This window comes from Rhinatrema bivittatum, chromosome 9 (assembly GCF_901001135.1).
Source record: "Rhinatrema bivittatum chromosome 9, aRhiBiv1.1, whole genome shotgun sequence".
In the NCBI taxonomy this organism is placed as follows: Eukaryota; Metazoa; Chordata; class Amphibia; order Gymnophiona; family Rhinatrematidae; genus Rhinatrema; species Rhinatrema bivittatum.
The window spans coordinates 169,340,147-169,356,391 of NC_042623.1; the positions used below are offsets into that span (position 1 = coordinate 169,340,147).

Genomic DNA, 16,245 nt, shown 5'->3' on the forward strand with positions numbered 1-16,245 from the left:
ATCGAGCGCAGGATTTCCATGTGAACGCGAGGAATCTTCAGGAGGCGGTTGACAGACTTGAGGTCCAGGATGGGCAGGAACGTACCTTCTTTCTTGGAAACGATAAAATAGATGGAATAATGTCCAGTATTTATTTGTTGTGCGAGCACTGGTGTTTAGTCTCTAAGTCTAGCAATCTGGTCAGTATAGCTTCCACTGCCATCCTCTTGGAAGGGTCGTGGCAGGTGGATTCCACAAACTTGTCCGGAGGGAAGTGTGGAAATCCAGGTAATATCCCTCTCGAATGATGGCTAGGACCCACTTGTCCGAAGTTCTCGACCCATCTTTGGTAGAATAGGGCAAGTCTACCCCCTATGGCTTCTTCCTTTGGACGGGTCGGCTGATTTTCATTGTGGGGTGTGGCTGGGGCCTGGGCCCGAGCCGGCTCCCCTTTTGTTGTGCTTGTTCCGAAAGGACTGGCTCCTGCCTGCGGGTCGAGCCGCTTGATATGTGCTTCTGTATGGGTTGAAGTGCTGTGATCCTCTGCCCCTGGAAGTTGGGGGGAAGGGTCGCTGGTTTCTCTTATTCCTGTCCTCCGGTAGCCGCGGTAGTTTCGCCCCATTTGTTGGCTAGTTTCTCTAGTTCGCTTCCGAACAGGAGGGTTCCCTTGAAGGGCATCCTTGTGAGTCTCGTTTTGGAAGATGCGTCGGCCGAACAGCTTCGGAGCCAGAGTTGTCTTCTGGCTGCCACTACTGATGACACTCCTCTAGCTGCGGTGCGCACCAGATCAGAAGCGGCATCCGTGAGGAATGATACTGCTGGATCCAGGGCTTCCCCAGGAGTATTGTTCCTGGTCTGTGATAAGCAGGCGCGTGTCACCATGGCACAGCAGGCAGCGATGTCAAACGACTGTTTGAGGATTTATTTTATTTATTTAAACATTTTTATATACCGACCTTCCTCACAAGATATCAAGTCTGTTTACAGTACAGAAAATAAATATCAGTACCTCACATACATCTCCAATTAAATTACAATAAACATAATACAATACTCTAAAATCATAACTACAATATAAAACCAATATCAAGTTAAAATCCTAATTTTAAAACAATAAAACAATACTATACTAATATTAAGCCCACATTATTCCTTTTTCGAACCTGGGATTTTAAATATAATAACTAAAACAAATTTCACTAATCTCTAATTCGGCCCGTTTCCCCAGCTGAGGGATACTAACCTATCTTTTCTAACTCCCCTCAGGATGGATTCCAGACGTCTGTCTTGAGCATCCTTGAGTGCTGCTCCTCCCTCAACTGGGATAGTAGTGCGCGTCGAGACCGCGCAGACCATGGCATCCACTTTCGGACATGCCAAGAGATCTTTGGCAGCTGGGTCCAGAGGGTACATGGCTGCCAGGGCACGCCCCCCTTTGAACATAGTCTTCGGGGCATCCCATTCCAGGTAAATTAGCTGCTGGACGGCTTCTAATAGTGGGAAATGACGGGTGATCTGACGGAGACCCTCTGGTAGGGGATTCGTCTTAGGTTCCCCCGAGGCACTTGTGCGCGGAATAGCAAGCTCTTTCAAGCTGTGTGTGACCAGGTCTGGAAGCTCGCCCTTGTTGAAGAAGTGCCTCATGGTTCAGTGGGGCTCTGTCCCCGGAGGGAGTTCCCCTTCCTCCAGGGGGTTCTGATTCCTCATCTGAGTTGTCCGTGTCCCCGAAGGTGGGGCTTCTGGGCGTTGGGATCACTTCCCTGGGCAAAGAGGGTCCCACGATGTTGAGGTCCTCTGGCGGAGGTTGTGGCCGTATTATCGGAGGCCCCGGTTGCATGTTGATGAAGATATGCAGGCCTTTGAAGGATTCCACTCATGAGATAGATGCTGGGTCTAAATTAAGAGGCACTGTGTCCCTGGGGAGCCCCATTTGAGGGAGGGTCCCCGCTGGGAGACTCTAGGTCCGGCGTACTGTTCGAGAAACTGGAACCCGGTACCGGCTGGGGATGGACATGGGCTGGATCCCCCAGGGCCTCCTTGCACTGTATACACAGGGCCGTGGTCTCCTCATGCTGTGCAGCTCTAATGTGGCATGCTGGGCAAAGGCCCCGAGCCTTGAGCTTCTTTTCCGGTGGTGCCATGGCTTGTGCGTGTAAAATACAGGGCCCAGGTGGCTTAGTTATGCGCTCTGGTGCGTCGAAGTTGTGCGCGTAGGATTGGTACATGCTCAGGGAGATGTGCATGCCGTTGTGCGCACAGATCGAAGTTATGCGCTGGGCACACTAAGCATGTGGCTATGCGCGTCGCTTGTGTGCACGGTACGCCTCTGTGCGCACGGATCGGGGTGGCGGACAGATCAAAACGGTGACGGCGACCACGCGGACAATATGACGACCACCTCGGAGGATCTCCACGTGGAAGGACCCTCGGATCTTACCAGGGTCTAGCCCTGCTAGGGCAGATCAATCCGGTGGCACTGGTCTCGGCTGGCGACCTGTGCGACTCCTCGAGCTTTGGAGACCGGAGACTTTTAAATAGATTTCTACCTTACCTTGTCTCGGCGCTTCCCAGTCTCGTTCCGGGCGGTCTCCGGCTGCGGGGGAAAGAGGGAAAATACCTTCACTGCCACACTCGAATTTGCACCCGCTGCTTCTCAGCCTCACTCGATGTCGGGGGCTAGGTCCCCGCCAAGGGTCGGCCGCCGGACCTCCAAGGGATCGCAGAAATCACCTCTGGTATTCTCAACTGGGGGAGGGACCCAATGGATGCCACCGAAGGAGAGCGGGGCTCGTCTGTAGAGGTAAGATGTCTTCTTGTCTTGGTTTTCTTTGCTAAATTACTCTAATGCTGTGCTAGCGTGCATAGAGTCCCAAACTGCTATGGAGACGGAAAATACTGAAGAGCTGCACTTCCTGCAGGGGTATATGTACTAGGGCTGACGTCAGATTGAAATCTGATCCGTCTCCAACTGCTATCAGGAGTACACTATACCCATTGGTCCTGAGTCCATCTGCTACACGCTAGGAAACTATAAATTTCACCATACAAAACTCACAAAAAAGAAAAAAAGTAAAAAAATGTTTTTGGAAGGTGTGACTTTTGTATGGTTTGAAAATTAAAAAGCATGCATGCAAGTACAAGTCCCATCTCAACCCTGTGCCCTGGAACACTTCTTCTCACTGCATGTAACTTTACGTGTGCAGTGGCACTACATGTGTAAATTTTACCCACACATAGGGTGGGCCGTTTTCAAAGACAGTAATTTACCTCTGAAAATGGCTTGTGAAACTTGTCCCCAATGTTCTCTATTCTCCCATGAGAGTCATGCAGTCAGAACATGAACCTCATTCAACACTAAACCAATGCACCCCTCTTAGTTCTAAGAGGTTCCAGGCTCATTCCCTTTGCCAATTAGAGAGCCAGTTAGTGATGAGCCCTGACACCACTTAGCAATGTTACACAGATCACTGAGTGGCCATCAGTGGCTACCAATCCGGGCTACATCTGAACTGGCATTCTAGAGACGAACAGCTCTGTTTCTCTGGGTCAGCCCACTAAGCCATTTACTGGTCCTCTCACCTAGAGTCCTCTGAAAATAAATTGACTCATTCTACCAGCAGAAGAAAGGAGCACCCCCAATTTTTGAAAGAAGAAATGTACTGACCAGAGTCCCTGGACTGCTGACTGCACGGGCTGGGAATGCTGAGCCTTTTTAGCTCTGCCACCTTCTCCCTCAGCTTCTTGACCCGGCTATCAGAGCGATTGAGTCTCTTCCGCAGCAGCTTCAGCTCCATGTTCTTCTTCTCCACCTGCTCCTGTAGGCAGCACACCTGGGCTTTGGCCTGTCTGGAGGAGGAGAAGCAGTAGGTGTGGAGTGAGTCAATGAGCTTGCAGGTTCCCGAGGCTGACACGATCACTTCGTTGATGGACATGAAACTGGGGTTTGCATCACCCTTTTTCCTTGGAGCAGCTTCTGTAGCCGATTTGGGGGTCAGATCTGCAGGGGCCACAGATGGGCTCTCGGTACTTTTTTGGGGTGCAACAGTCCGTGGTGAAGGAGAGGAACTTTCTAAGGAGTTTTTGTCAGGAACCAGGGGGACACCCCCAATTCTGTGGCTGGACTCCATGTTTCTCTTGGCCCTTTTCCTTTCTGGGGGTTCTCTCGAGACAGATGGCCTCTCCCGACTGTGCTTGGAGGAAAAGCTGTAGGAATGAAGTGAGCCAATGAACTTGCAGGCTCCAGAAACAGGTGGAGAAAAGTCATCAATCGATATGCCACTTGTATCAGTCATCCAGTTTCCTATGTGGATGTTGGTTTGGGTACAATTCTCTGAAGAAGATCTTTCGGTTTTCACTGGAGACTCTGCCGTAACCATTAAAGATCTTGAAAGCACACCCTCAGACAGTAAAATGATGCTCTCCCTTTGCTCAGAGCCCAAAGTGTCAGCTTCGGCAGTTCCTTGCTCTATTCCTTTCGTCTTCTGCTTTAGACTAGTGTTTTGGTCAAGTGACACTGCTGGGTTATGCTTCTCCCTGGACCCTCCATCTGTTGGGTGGGCATCATCCTGTGCAAAAGATTTTTCTATTTTCAATGGAAACTCTGTGTCAGCTATTGAAGGCCTTGGCAACACACCTTCAGACAGTAAAATGATGCTCTCCCTTTGCTCAGAGCCCAAAGTGTCAGCTTCGGCAGTTCCTTGCTCTATTCCTTTCGTCTTCTGCTTTAGACTAGTGTTTTGGTCAAGTGACACTGCTGGGTTATGCTTCTCCCTGGACCCTCCATCTGTTGGGTGGGCATCATCCTGTGCAAAAGATTTTTCTATTTTCAATGGAAACTCTGTGTCAGCTATTGAAGGCCTTGGCAACACACCTTCAGACAATAACATGATACTCTCATTTTGCTCAGAGACCAAAGTGTCAGCTTCAACAGCCCTTTGCTCTGTTCCTTTCTTCTTCTGTAATTCACTAATTTCTTGATCAAGTGGCACCGATTGGTTATCCTGCTCCCAAGACCAGGAGCAGGCTAGGCAGGCATCATCTTCTGGACTTTGACTTTCAGTCTCTCTTTTATGTAAGGCATAGCCATGAGTGGCTCTTCTCTCAGCAGACTGGAAGATTGATGGTACAGCTGTGGGCTTAAGGGAACGGTGCTGGCTCTCAAATCTCTTAAAGAAACAGTCTTTGCTGAAATGCTCACTACAGAGGAAAGAATATTTGGTGGGTGTCCAGTTGTTTCTTTGGACTGCTTTCAGCCACTGGGTAACCCGTTTAGAGTCTTTAAGAGGGAACCTGAAAGCACATGAAAAGAAAAAAAACAAACACAAAAGGTTTTCAGACTTCATGCATCCAAAAACTGTGCAATAACTAGTAGTCAAATACTACCAGCTGTTCATTATGCCAAGTTAAAAAAAAATCTCAAATAAAAGCATACATACTATTTGATTTTGTTTTAGCCAGCTCAATCAGAACCAGCCTCTAGTGGGACTATGCTCTCATAAGCCTTCACCTGTAACTACCTGCAGTTTTCCCCCCCCCATTATTAACATCCTCCCATCTAACCCAGACATCACAGTTACGGATCTTAACGGCCAAGGATTGCAGTTCCCTCCAGAAACAGATATAAGTGCATTCAGAGTCTGGTCTGTAAGTAGCTCCACTGTGCATTGGTCTGGATGCCCCCTCCCTGGCCTCTGATCGCTGGCACTGCTGAATCTCCAGCACCAAATGGCTCCAATTGTAGAATCCAGACTCCGAAATCAAATCCAGATTTAATGCATGGCAGTGTATGCTGCTGCCACTGAGCCTTCAGGGCAGCACTTTTTAAATTCTATCTACAATTTTGCTCCTTAAATAAAAGGGAGTTCTTGTTGATATCACTACCTAGAAAGAGGCTTGCGATAGAACAAGACCTGTACAAGCTTTTACAAAACAATTCAGCCCATACATTGTAATCCTAATGAGTAACTCCAGTGCTAGAATACCAGACAAGTTTACCAATGCACCTTACCTGCAACACTACATACTACAGTGTTCCAGTCTTTATCTGTACAGATCTCTTCCATGGAACAATCCACATCAGCAACACTTGATACTGCAGTACTGGGCACACTTCCTGCAAATTTGTATCTGCAGATTTAATTATGTGACACACACACACACAATCACCACATCACCCTTGGTTATACTAGCACTAAGCTCCAATAAAGCTCTACTAATACAGGTCAGTCCTGATCTCCTGCAGCTCTTGCTACTCTACTACTACTGTCATGCAATAGTCTGGTTGAACCACTGGCTATTCTATTTGTGTGCTTTTTACCAGTCTTGTCGGTGCATCTAATCTGAGCCAGTATGAGCTCAAAGCAGACTGATGTACCCAAACACTGTATATGAATAATCATATATCCTATAAGCTAGACTGGTTTGTGGAAAGTGTGGGGGGGTCAACAACTTGTTTGAGAACTACTAAAAGAACAGACTCTGAAAATGATCTACCGTTCAGTACTGCTTTTAAAAGGTCTTTTTCCGATAGCAAGGAATTCTTACCAATGAGCCCCAGTGGTTGGTCTGGCTTACATGACAATGGATTGTGCACCTCAGGCCACTCTTAATTTTGTCATGAGCAACAGATGCTGCCAGAGGCACTGCTAGTTACTTAAAAGACCCAGGACCCTGGCCCACAAGCCCTTCAATGACACTCCCCATCCCTCCCCCTAAACATGTATAACTCACTTTGGGCATTAGAGCAAGGTGGCAAGTAATAAGTTTCCCAAATAAAACTCAATCAGGATCAGCTCCCCACCCTCAACCCTGTCAAGCCACATAATTGGACACCACACTTTAAATAATTTTAGATTCAAATCTCTTTGTTAGATAATTAATGAAAACTAAGTTAACAACTGTACATCATTCCAGATGTTCGACCAATAGTACAAACAGCTTCTGCAAAAATTGAGTTATTGAGTAACCCCCCTGTAATCCTCCTCCCAAGTCACAGAGCCATACTACAATAGTTTAAATATTTTTTTGCGTAATCGAACCTACCAGGTAAAAATAGGCAAGGATTGTTCAAATTGGCAGAAGAGAAATACTGGTGTACAACCAAGTTCTGCTTTGTCAGCGGCATTAACATACCTAGGTTACCATTATGTAAACTAATGGCCGGGTTAGGTATCATTTCCATTTATATGCAGACGATGCTCAGTTTTGGATTCCTATTAACATTTCAGTCTCTCGTACACTCAAATGTTTACAAATTTATTTCACAACAATTCAGAAATGGCTTAAACATAACAGACTCTTTCTTAATACCAAAAAAAAAAAAAAAAAGTAGTAATTCACTTGACGAGGAAGACAATTCTAGACATTCCTCAAACCATTGTGTGTGACAATCAGGTAACAGCTGTAAGTTGTACAGTCCAAGACTTAGGTGTAGTTTTAGATCATCATTCTGCATAGTCATGTTCGTACAAGTAAACGAGGATAACTTCAAAATACAGCTTCTAAAGAGACAAATCTTTATTAGAACCTAATGATTTTCGGTCTGTACTTCAAGTTCTCATGTTTTCAAATTGATTACTGTAACTCATTTTTAGGTCTTTCCACCAGAGTACTTCAAGATGTACAAATGTGAGAAAATAGTGCAGCATGCCTTCTAACTGGCGCCAAAATATTTGATCATATAACACTGATATTATACAACTTATACCGGCTTCTAGTTTATTACAGCATTCAGTATAAAAAGTTTTAACTTTAATCCATAAGATACTGTCAAACAATCACACCACCTGGTTGGGCACGACATTACATTTTTACGTACCACAAAGATTTCTCAGATCCTCAAATAAGGGTCTATTAGAGATACCATCGATACATAGCACACATTTTAACAGAGGTCAGGGAAAGAGCAATATCCAATGCTGGTCCGAAACTCTGGAATCCAATACCAGAGAATACGCACAGATTTTAAAATAGGTTTAAAAGAGATGGCTGTTCAGCTTGGCTTTTCCATCCTAATGTCAGCATAATGAATACAATTTATTTTCATCTTTTTACTATACCGATGTTCAAGACGAAGATTCTTATCACACCGGTTTACATCGAACAGAACCTTGGAAAAGTTACAAAATAACAAGTATCATCGAACATCTTCGAACCAAGTCTGGGAAAAAGTTACAAATGAAATTATAAATAACATGAGTATCAAATAAATATATAAATCCAAAATAAGAAAGCGTATAAATGACGCATAATGAGGGTTAATCAAGATAACTGCGTTAAACTCGAAGAAGATTATAGATAACTTCGGGCAGGAACTAGTGGCTGGGAAGGGCTGTCAGGGGGAAGGAACTATGCGAGGAGGGGGAGATAATATTACTAAGGGTAGGGGGAGGGAAAGACGTTAAGCGTTATTATAGCAAGTTTAGAACGTGCGTCAGGAGTCCGTAATTGTGTCGCAGAAGATTAAGGAAAGGCTTGTATGAATAACCAGGTCTTCAATTTCTTTCTGAAGGTAAGCGGGCATTGTTCCTGTCGTAACTCTGGGGGTAAAGTGTTCCACTGGGTAGGTCTAGCTGTAGAGAAGGCGCGTTTCCTTATTGAGGGGTGGAGCGTAGATTTAGTGGGGGAAGCGTGGAGAGTCCCTTTGTAGGCAGTTCTGATTGGTTTCTTGGAAGAGTGGAGCGGTATTTTTAGCTGGAGTGAGGACTGATCGTGGATGGATTTGGGTATGATATGAGGGACTTATAGATAATTCTGAAATTGATGGAAAGCCAATGTAGATTCTTCAGAATGGGTATGATATATTCTCTTCGGCTAGCGTTAATTAGTATTCTTGCGGCGGCATTCTGGAGCATCTGCAGAGGTTTTGTGGTGGTTGCCGGTAGGCCAAGGAGAAGAGAGTTACAGTAGTCAATTTTTGAGAATAGAGTGGCTTGAAGAACTGTGTGGAAATCGTGAAAGTACAGGAGAGGTCTGAGCCTTTTTAGAATGTGAAGCTTATAGACGCATTCTTTCGTTGTATTGTTGATAAATTTTTTTTAAAGTTCAGTTGGTTGTCCAGAGTCGCTCCAAGATCTCTCACATGTGTTGTAGTGGCTGTAGTGAGGTTGTTGACGGAGGGGTTAATGTCATTGTTAGAGATGAGGAGGAGTTCCGTTTTTGTAGTATTGAGGATTAGGTTGAGGCGAAGGTTGATTGATTGAAGACAGTTGTTCCAAAAATTGAGGGTTTTGGAGATGGATTCAGTTATGGGGATCAATATCTGTACGTCGTCAGCGTATATGTAATGTGTTAGATTTAGATTTGCAAGGAGCTGGCAGAGGGGAAGGAGATAAATGTTAAAGAGGGTAGGAGAGAGTGAAGAACCTTGGGGAACCCCATGTGAGGAGCTTATGGGGTGGGAATCTTTGTTGTTTATTCTGACCTTGTAGAGTCTATTGCTTAGGAAGGACTTGAACCAGTTGAGGGCAGAGCCTGAGATGCCAATGTCTACAAGGCGGTTAATGAGAATGGAATGATTTACAGTGTCAAATGCCGCTGAAATGTCTAGCAAAGCCAGTAGGTAAGATTGTCCTTTGTCTAGACCCATAAGGATATTGTCGGTAAGTGAAATTAAGAGGGATTCTATGTTTTAAGGATTTATGGAATCCGAACTGAGCAGGGTAGAGAATCTTGTGATTGCCTAGATATTTGGAGAGTTGAGTGTTGACCAGTTTCTCCATAATTTTGGCGATGAACGGAAAGGTTGGCGATGGGACGGAAGTTGGCGGGGTCTACTAGATTTATTTATTTATTTATCTAACATTTTTTATATACCGAAGTTCCAGCAACAATGTTGTTAATCACTTCGGTTTACATATAACATTGGAGTGACTTAACAAGTGTGTCTTACATGGAACAGGAAAATGATCCAGGTTATGTTTCTTTAGCAGAGGTTTAACAGTAGAGAGTTTCAGCTGGTCAGGTACAGATCCTTGGGCTAGGGAGCAGTTTATAATTTCTGCTAGTGGTTTGGAGATGGTGTCAATGACAATAAGAAATGTTTTGATGTATACTGGTATGTTTGATCCATTATGGAAAGACTGTATATAAATAACATGTAAATAAATAAAATCAGAGAGGACCCGGCTTCTACCAACAGAAGGTAAAGTTAGACTACACAGTTGCCATATATCTAGAATTAGCTTATTTTAAGGATCCTTCCTTCCCGGCGAGTTTTTCCCATTACAAGAAGGATTATGTGCAGCATTCTGCCAGTAGGTTATAGGAGGAGATTCCCTGCATCACCAATGATACGAAATACACTTTTCAGCCAACAACGGTACTTTATATACTCAAAGTCTTTTAAGCATGGTGCCATGTGGAAATGAGGAAATAAACATTAGTCAAAGCATGCTCTGGTGTCAATCCATGCTCTGGTGTCAATCCAATGACAAATTCTAGGAGTTCTTTACTACTCACCATACAAAAGTAATGCTCAAATTCTGTGTCACATTAGTAACAGCAACACAAATTCCCTCTATCAGGCACAATGCGAAGCAATAAAAAACATGCACTCAGACTCTACAGAGCAAACCCGCCATACCAGAACATCACTAACTGCCAGACTCAAACACCAACAATCTTACCCATGAAAAAACAGTATTACAAAAGTTAGACTAAGACCTACAATACTAACACATACTGAAAACATAAAAAGCTGGACTGCTGTAGATTCCTAGACAGAAACAGACCAGCAGAACATAGACACATCCTCACCAAATACAGCTAGTTAGAAATGGGCAAACAATTGAAATGAAAACCCTGCAAAGTCAGACTCTGCATATAGTGCAAAACTGGAGAAATGATTAAAACACAAAACTATAAGGCGCACATTCCCAGGCTGACATCTTCCAATTATTTTATTTTTATTTTTTTATTTATTATTTTTATATACCGACATTCATCTCAATTGAGATATCACACCGGTTTACATTCAGGTACTGTAGGTATTTCCCTATCCCCACATGGCTTACAATCTAAGTTTTTGTACCTGAGGCAATGTAGGGTAAAGTGACTTGCCCAAGGTCACAAGGAGTGACAGCGGGACAAACTGTTTGTAAAGAAAGGCAATTTATCAAATATATTAAATGTTTTCTTCTTTGGGCACTTAGTAGGAAATTCAGAACTACAGCTTCATGCATGAAATGAGGTAAAATGCTCAGGATGTCATCCTTGTCATTAAGCTACATGATCACCCTATAAATTAGGGTAACAATATAAAAGAAGCTGTACAGTCACATGAAGAGGGTCACAGAATAAAAATGAATTTCTGTTGTGAAAAGAAACTGCCTATGAGCTTTTATTTGTAGTTTAAAAGTCTATACAAAACTGGATATCACAGAATGATGACAGCAAATACCTTTGGTTCACAGCAGCAGCACCTGAGAACGTTGTTAGCAATGGAAACTTAGGGCCCAGGTCCCATGTCTGCTCTGAAGTGCTCCTTTCGGAACTTGTCATTCGATTCTGCCACTGGCCTGCCTTTCTTCCCCTCATCTCCGTCTGTGTCCCTCCTCAGCATTGGCTCCTCCTCACTTTGTCATGGCCTGTGCAGTTCATACAGAAATGTGTTTGAACCACAGGAAGCTCCACCAACTGCACCCTGGTGCAGCAGCTGTATGAACGTGCAGGCCATAACAGGAAGTAAGAAGGAGCTCAAGTTTTACAGTACTGAGCAAAATTCAGAGGGAGATAGTGGGAGAAAGGCAGGCCAGGAGCAAGCTTCAAGAGGGGAGAGCCAGGGCTGTACTGCAGCAGTGACTTAATAGGATAGTATATGGAGTAGAGGAGGGATGGGAGCGGGAAGGAAGAGATATCTGGGTGTCAGGGCACTGCTGCCAGTAAGATAACCCCAGAGCAGGAGCAGACTAAACTCAGGAACAGCTAGCGATGCAGGACCAGGCTGTGCTAGGATCTTCTGCCTGACCAACCATTTCCCCTTTGGATTGAGTCTTCAGGTTCTAGGGGTTGGCAGGACCTAGGATGGTGATACACTGGAGAACAAAGGTACAGGGAAAGGATCATTAAGAAAATATGCAACTGAAGGTTTGTGAAAAGCAAGTTTGCTTACCGTAAATGGAGTTTCCGTAGATAGCAGGATGAATTAGCCACGCTGTCATGGGAACTGTCATTCAGTGCCCAGGAGGCAGAGCTTCCTAAGTAGAGGTTAAAGCTTCGCTCTCTGCGGCTGCGCGTGTTCCCGCACAGGAAAACAGAATCTCCTCAGTCTGTAATTAAGCATTGTGTGAACAAGTAGAGTAGATAGACTAACCAGGGAGGGTCAGCATGACTAATTCATCCTGCTATCTACGGAAACACCGTTTATAGTAAGCAAACTTGCTTTTTCCTGTTGATAGCAAGGCTGAATTAGCCATGCTGTCACGGGAGTCCTGAGCTCCTGATCACTCTATGTCCTCTGTGCACTTATGTCTACGCGTAATCTGTTCATGGAGGTAGTCGACAAGGTTATGATGATAGAAATTATAGAACTGCTCGCCCTAGTTTGGTGTCGTCAGCTGTCTGCTGATCTAGGCAGTAGCGAGACATGAACGTGTGTAGGGAGGACCATGTAGCTGCTTTGCAAATGTCCACAGGTTGTACCTGTCTTGGATGCGCTATTGAGGCGGCTACTGCTCTGACTTGATGAGCATTTGGATGAGAAGTTAGAGGCAGTTTTTGCTTTTCATAGCAGAATTGAATACATTGTGCAATCCAGCTTGAGATAGTTCGCTTGGCCACCAGAAGGCCCAGTGCATTCGGGTTGAAGGATACGAACAATTGAGAGGAATGGGAATCTGATTGTGTCCTTTCCTTGTAGTAGGCCCACGCTCATTTGCAGTCCAATGTGTGTAATAAGCATTCTCTTTCACTGTGATGTGGTTTAGGGAAGAATATTGGTAGTTCTATCGATTGGTTCAAAAGGAACTATGAAACCACTTTCGGGAGAAAGGCAGGATGAGTTCAGAGAACTGCTTTGTGATGATAAAACTGTGGATATGGACTATAATGGACTAAGGCCTGTAGTTCGTTAACTCTGCGTGTTGAGGTACTTTATGTGGGCTGAGTTCATTGGTTCAAATGGAAACAGCATGAGTCGTTCTAAGACAAGGTTCAGGTTCCACGGGTCTGGTGTCTTGGAGGTCGATGGTCGAAAATGGGAGAGACCCCTGAGAAATAGAGATATCAAAGGGTAAGTTGAAATCGGTTGAACACTGTGTGGTCCATGATACGCTACTATGGCACTAAGGTGAACCCTGATTGAGGAATTTGCTAGGCCAGACGTATATAACGTATGGAGGTAGTCAAGAAGCGACTCAGGTGAACAGTCTAATGGTTTAACCCCTTTGGATGTGCACCAGGTGGAGTAACACTTCCATTTAAAATTGTAATTCCTTCTAGTGAATGGTTTCCTGGATTCCAAAATGACGTCCTGAGCTGCGATGGAGATGCCCTGTTCTGTCAGGAGGATCCGCTCAATCTCCATGCTGTTAAATGGAGGGATGAGTGCATTGGGTGGAAAGGGTCCCCCCTTTCGACGCTAAAAGATCTGGTCAATCTGGTAACCGAATTGGTTCTTCGATGGAGAGCTGTAACAGGTAGATGTACCACGGCTGTCTGGGCCAAGCCGGAGCTATTAGTATCAGTTGAGCTGCATCCGCTATGCATTACTGTATTGTCCTTGTAATGAGAGGTATGGGTGGAAAAGCGTACATTAGGCTCTTTGTCCAAGGTACAAGGAAGGCATCCTGTGCTGTATTGCTGACTGGGCCATACTGAACAGAAACGAGGAACTTGCACGTTGGCCTCCGTAGCGAAGAGGTCTATCGTTGGAACTCCCCACCTGAGGAATATCTCTTGAGCCACTTGCTGCTTGAGTGACCATTTGTGGGGGTGGAATATTCGGCTTAATCTATCCGCCCGGGTATTGATAACTCCCGCTAGGTATGTCGCTTGCAGGTGGATCGAATGCCGATGTGCGTGATCGAAGATGAGAAGCACCTCCCTGCAGAGGGACCATGAACTGGACCCTTCTTGTTTGTTTATGTAGAACACTGCTACCTGGTTGTCTGTGTGCACCATGACCCTGCGGCCTTGCAGGTAAAGTAGGAAGGCTTATAAGGAGTTTCGTATTGCTTTGAGTTCCAGCAAATTGATCTGTAGATTCTGCTCTTGGCGAGACCAGAGTCCTTGTGTTTACAAGGGGTCCAGATGCGCCCCCCCCCCCCAGCCCTTGTAAGAGGCATCGGTGGTAAGCACCGCGTTGTGCGGAAGACTGAACAACTCTGTTTAGTTTTATCATTCAAAATCATCCATTGTAACCAATGTAACCCCAATATTTAAAAAATATTTTAAAAAGGCTCCAGGGGCGATCCAGGTAACTATAGACCAGTGAGCCTGACTTCAGTGCCGGGAAAAAATAGTGGAAACTATTCTCAAGAACAAAATTGTAAAGCATATAGAAAGACATGATTTAATGGAACATAGTCAACATGGATTTACCCGAGGGAAGTCTTGCCTAACAAATCTGCTTCATTTTTTTTGAAGGGTGGGGAGCCAGTGCAGGTCTTTGAGAATGGGAGTTATATGGTCGGTTTTGCAGACATTTGATATGATTCTTGCCATGGCGTTTTGGAGCATTTGTAGTGGTCTTATGGTGGAGGAAGGGAGTCCTAAGAAGAGTGAATTGCAGTAATCCAGTTTTGATGAATGGGTTACATTTACTCACCAGCAGGTGGAAGCACAGAACACAAGCTTTTGCGGATATTATGTTCTCCTATATAGCTGGGTGCAGTAGGAAAGGCTGTCAGTAATTTCTTATCCAACCCTTTATATGACCTACAAATATCTTCCCCCATCCAAAATATCTATATATGTTTTTATATGAGACAGAGCTACACAGATAAGAGACAGACAGATAGCTAGAGAGAGATACATCCACTCATCCAAATGCCATAAACAGGCTCTCCTTCCCGGTATGCTGATACTAGGGAGCTTCCTAAATATTTCTGAATAAGAACCAAACAGAAAACAAAAAAAGGTGCTATGGCTCCTCAGGTGGCTTCTGGAAAGCTCCATTAGTACTCAAGGAAATGAAATTAACAGGTAGGCTTAAATTTCACTTTATTGTCCCTGCCAGACTAGTCCAGAAGAATGAAATGGGCCCAAGCAGTCCCTAACACAACCTCCAAGAGTCTTTTGCCAAATATCAAATCCTCTCTAGCCCCTGAGGCAGCCGCATGTGGTCGAAACACTGGTAGTGTCGGGACGGCACTTCCCTCAACTAAACAGCGCATATTGAACAGAATGTTGTCAAGTTTATCTATCCTGCACATCCTTTGGGTAAGTGTTACAAATATTTTTTTCTATAAAGTTGTGAGACAGTAGACATCGAGAGAGTTTTTTGTCGCTTCATATAAAACAGACTGAATACAGTTTAACAAGGTATTTTTTAGTTGCATATATACAAAAATTTTTTTAAAAACTCTATAAACATGAAGTCACTAGAATTGCTGTTTGAATGAAAGCAAAATGGTACTTGCACAGTTTCAGGTCATAACCAAGAGAATGGTTAGTATCTATAGCGGACACTAGAGTTGGCAATTAAGTTATAATACCCCATATCGATTTTTATTTTCTAGGAAATGGGGGATACTTCAGAGGCTTTTTTGGTTACTGTAGTTCACAAATAACTCACCCTGAAAAACCACACAGGACAACTCCATAAGGAAAAACGCTTCCACAGCCATGCAACTCCAGGCTTTTCAAATGCCATTTTTCTTTACACTACTTAGGTGACTGGTGTGTGAGAGAGAGAGAGATCGGTCAGGCAGGCGGCGCGCATGTGTGTGTGTGTGTGTGTGAAAGAGAGAGAGAGATCGGTCAGGCAGGCGGCGCGCATGTGTGTGTGTGTGTGTGTGAAAGAGAGAGAGAGATCGGTCAGGCAGGCGGCGCGCATGTGTGTGTGTGTGTGTGTGAAAGAGAGAGAGATCGGTCAGGCAGGCGGCGCGCATGTGTGTGAAAGAGAGAGAGAGATCGGTCAGGCAGGCGGCGCGCATGTGTGTGTGTGTGAAAGAGAGAGAGAGATCGGTCGGGCAGGCGGCGCGCATGTGTGTGTGTGTGTGAAAGAGAGAGAGAGATCGGTCGGGCAGGCGGCGCGCATGTGTGTGTGTGTGTGTGAAAGAGAGAGAGAGATCGGTCGGGCAGGCGGCGCGCATGTGTGTGTGTGTG

General features: G+C 44.8%; 1 protein-coding gene across 6 annotated transcripts in view; it reads right to left on the reverse strand.

The window, feature by feature from the left end:
* Positions 1–16,245, reverse strand: part of THAP4 (THAP domain containing 4) — a 150,394-nt gene that overhangs the window by 106,959 nt on the left and 27,190 nt on the right. For 5 of the 6 annotated variants that reach the window (XM_029616339.1, XM_029616337.1, XM_029616338.1 and 2 more), the window contains exon 2: positions 3,644–5,268. The exons of the other annotated variant lie outside the window; for it this stretch is intronic. In XM_029616339.1, the coding sequence (XP_029472199.1) occupies positions 3,644–5,268 (1,625 nt within the window). The remainder of the gene's footprint in view (positions 1–3,643; positions 5,269–16,245) is intronic. 6 annotated transcript variants of the gene reach the window in all.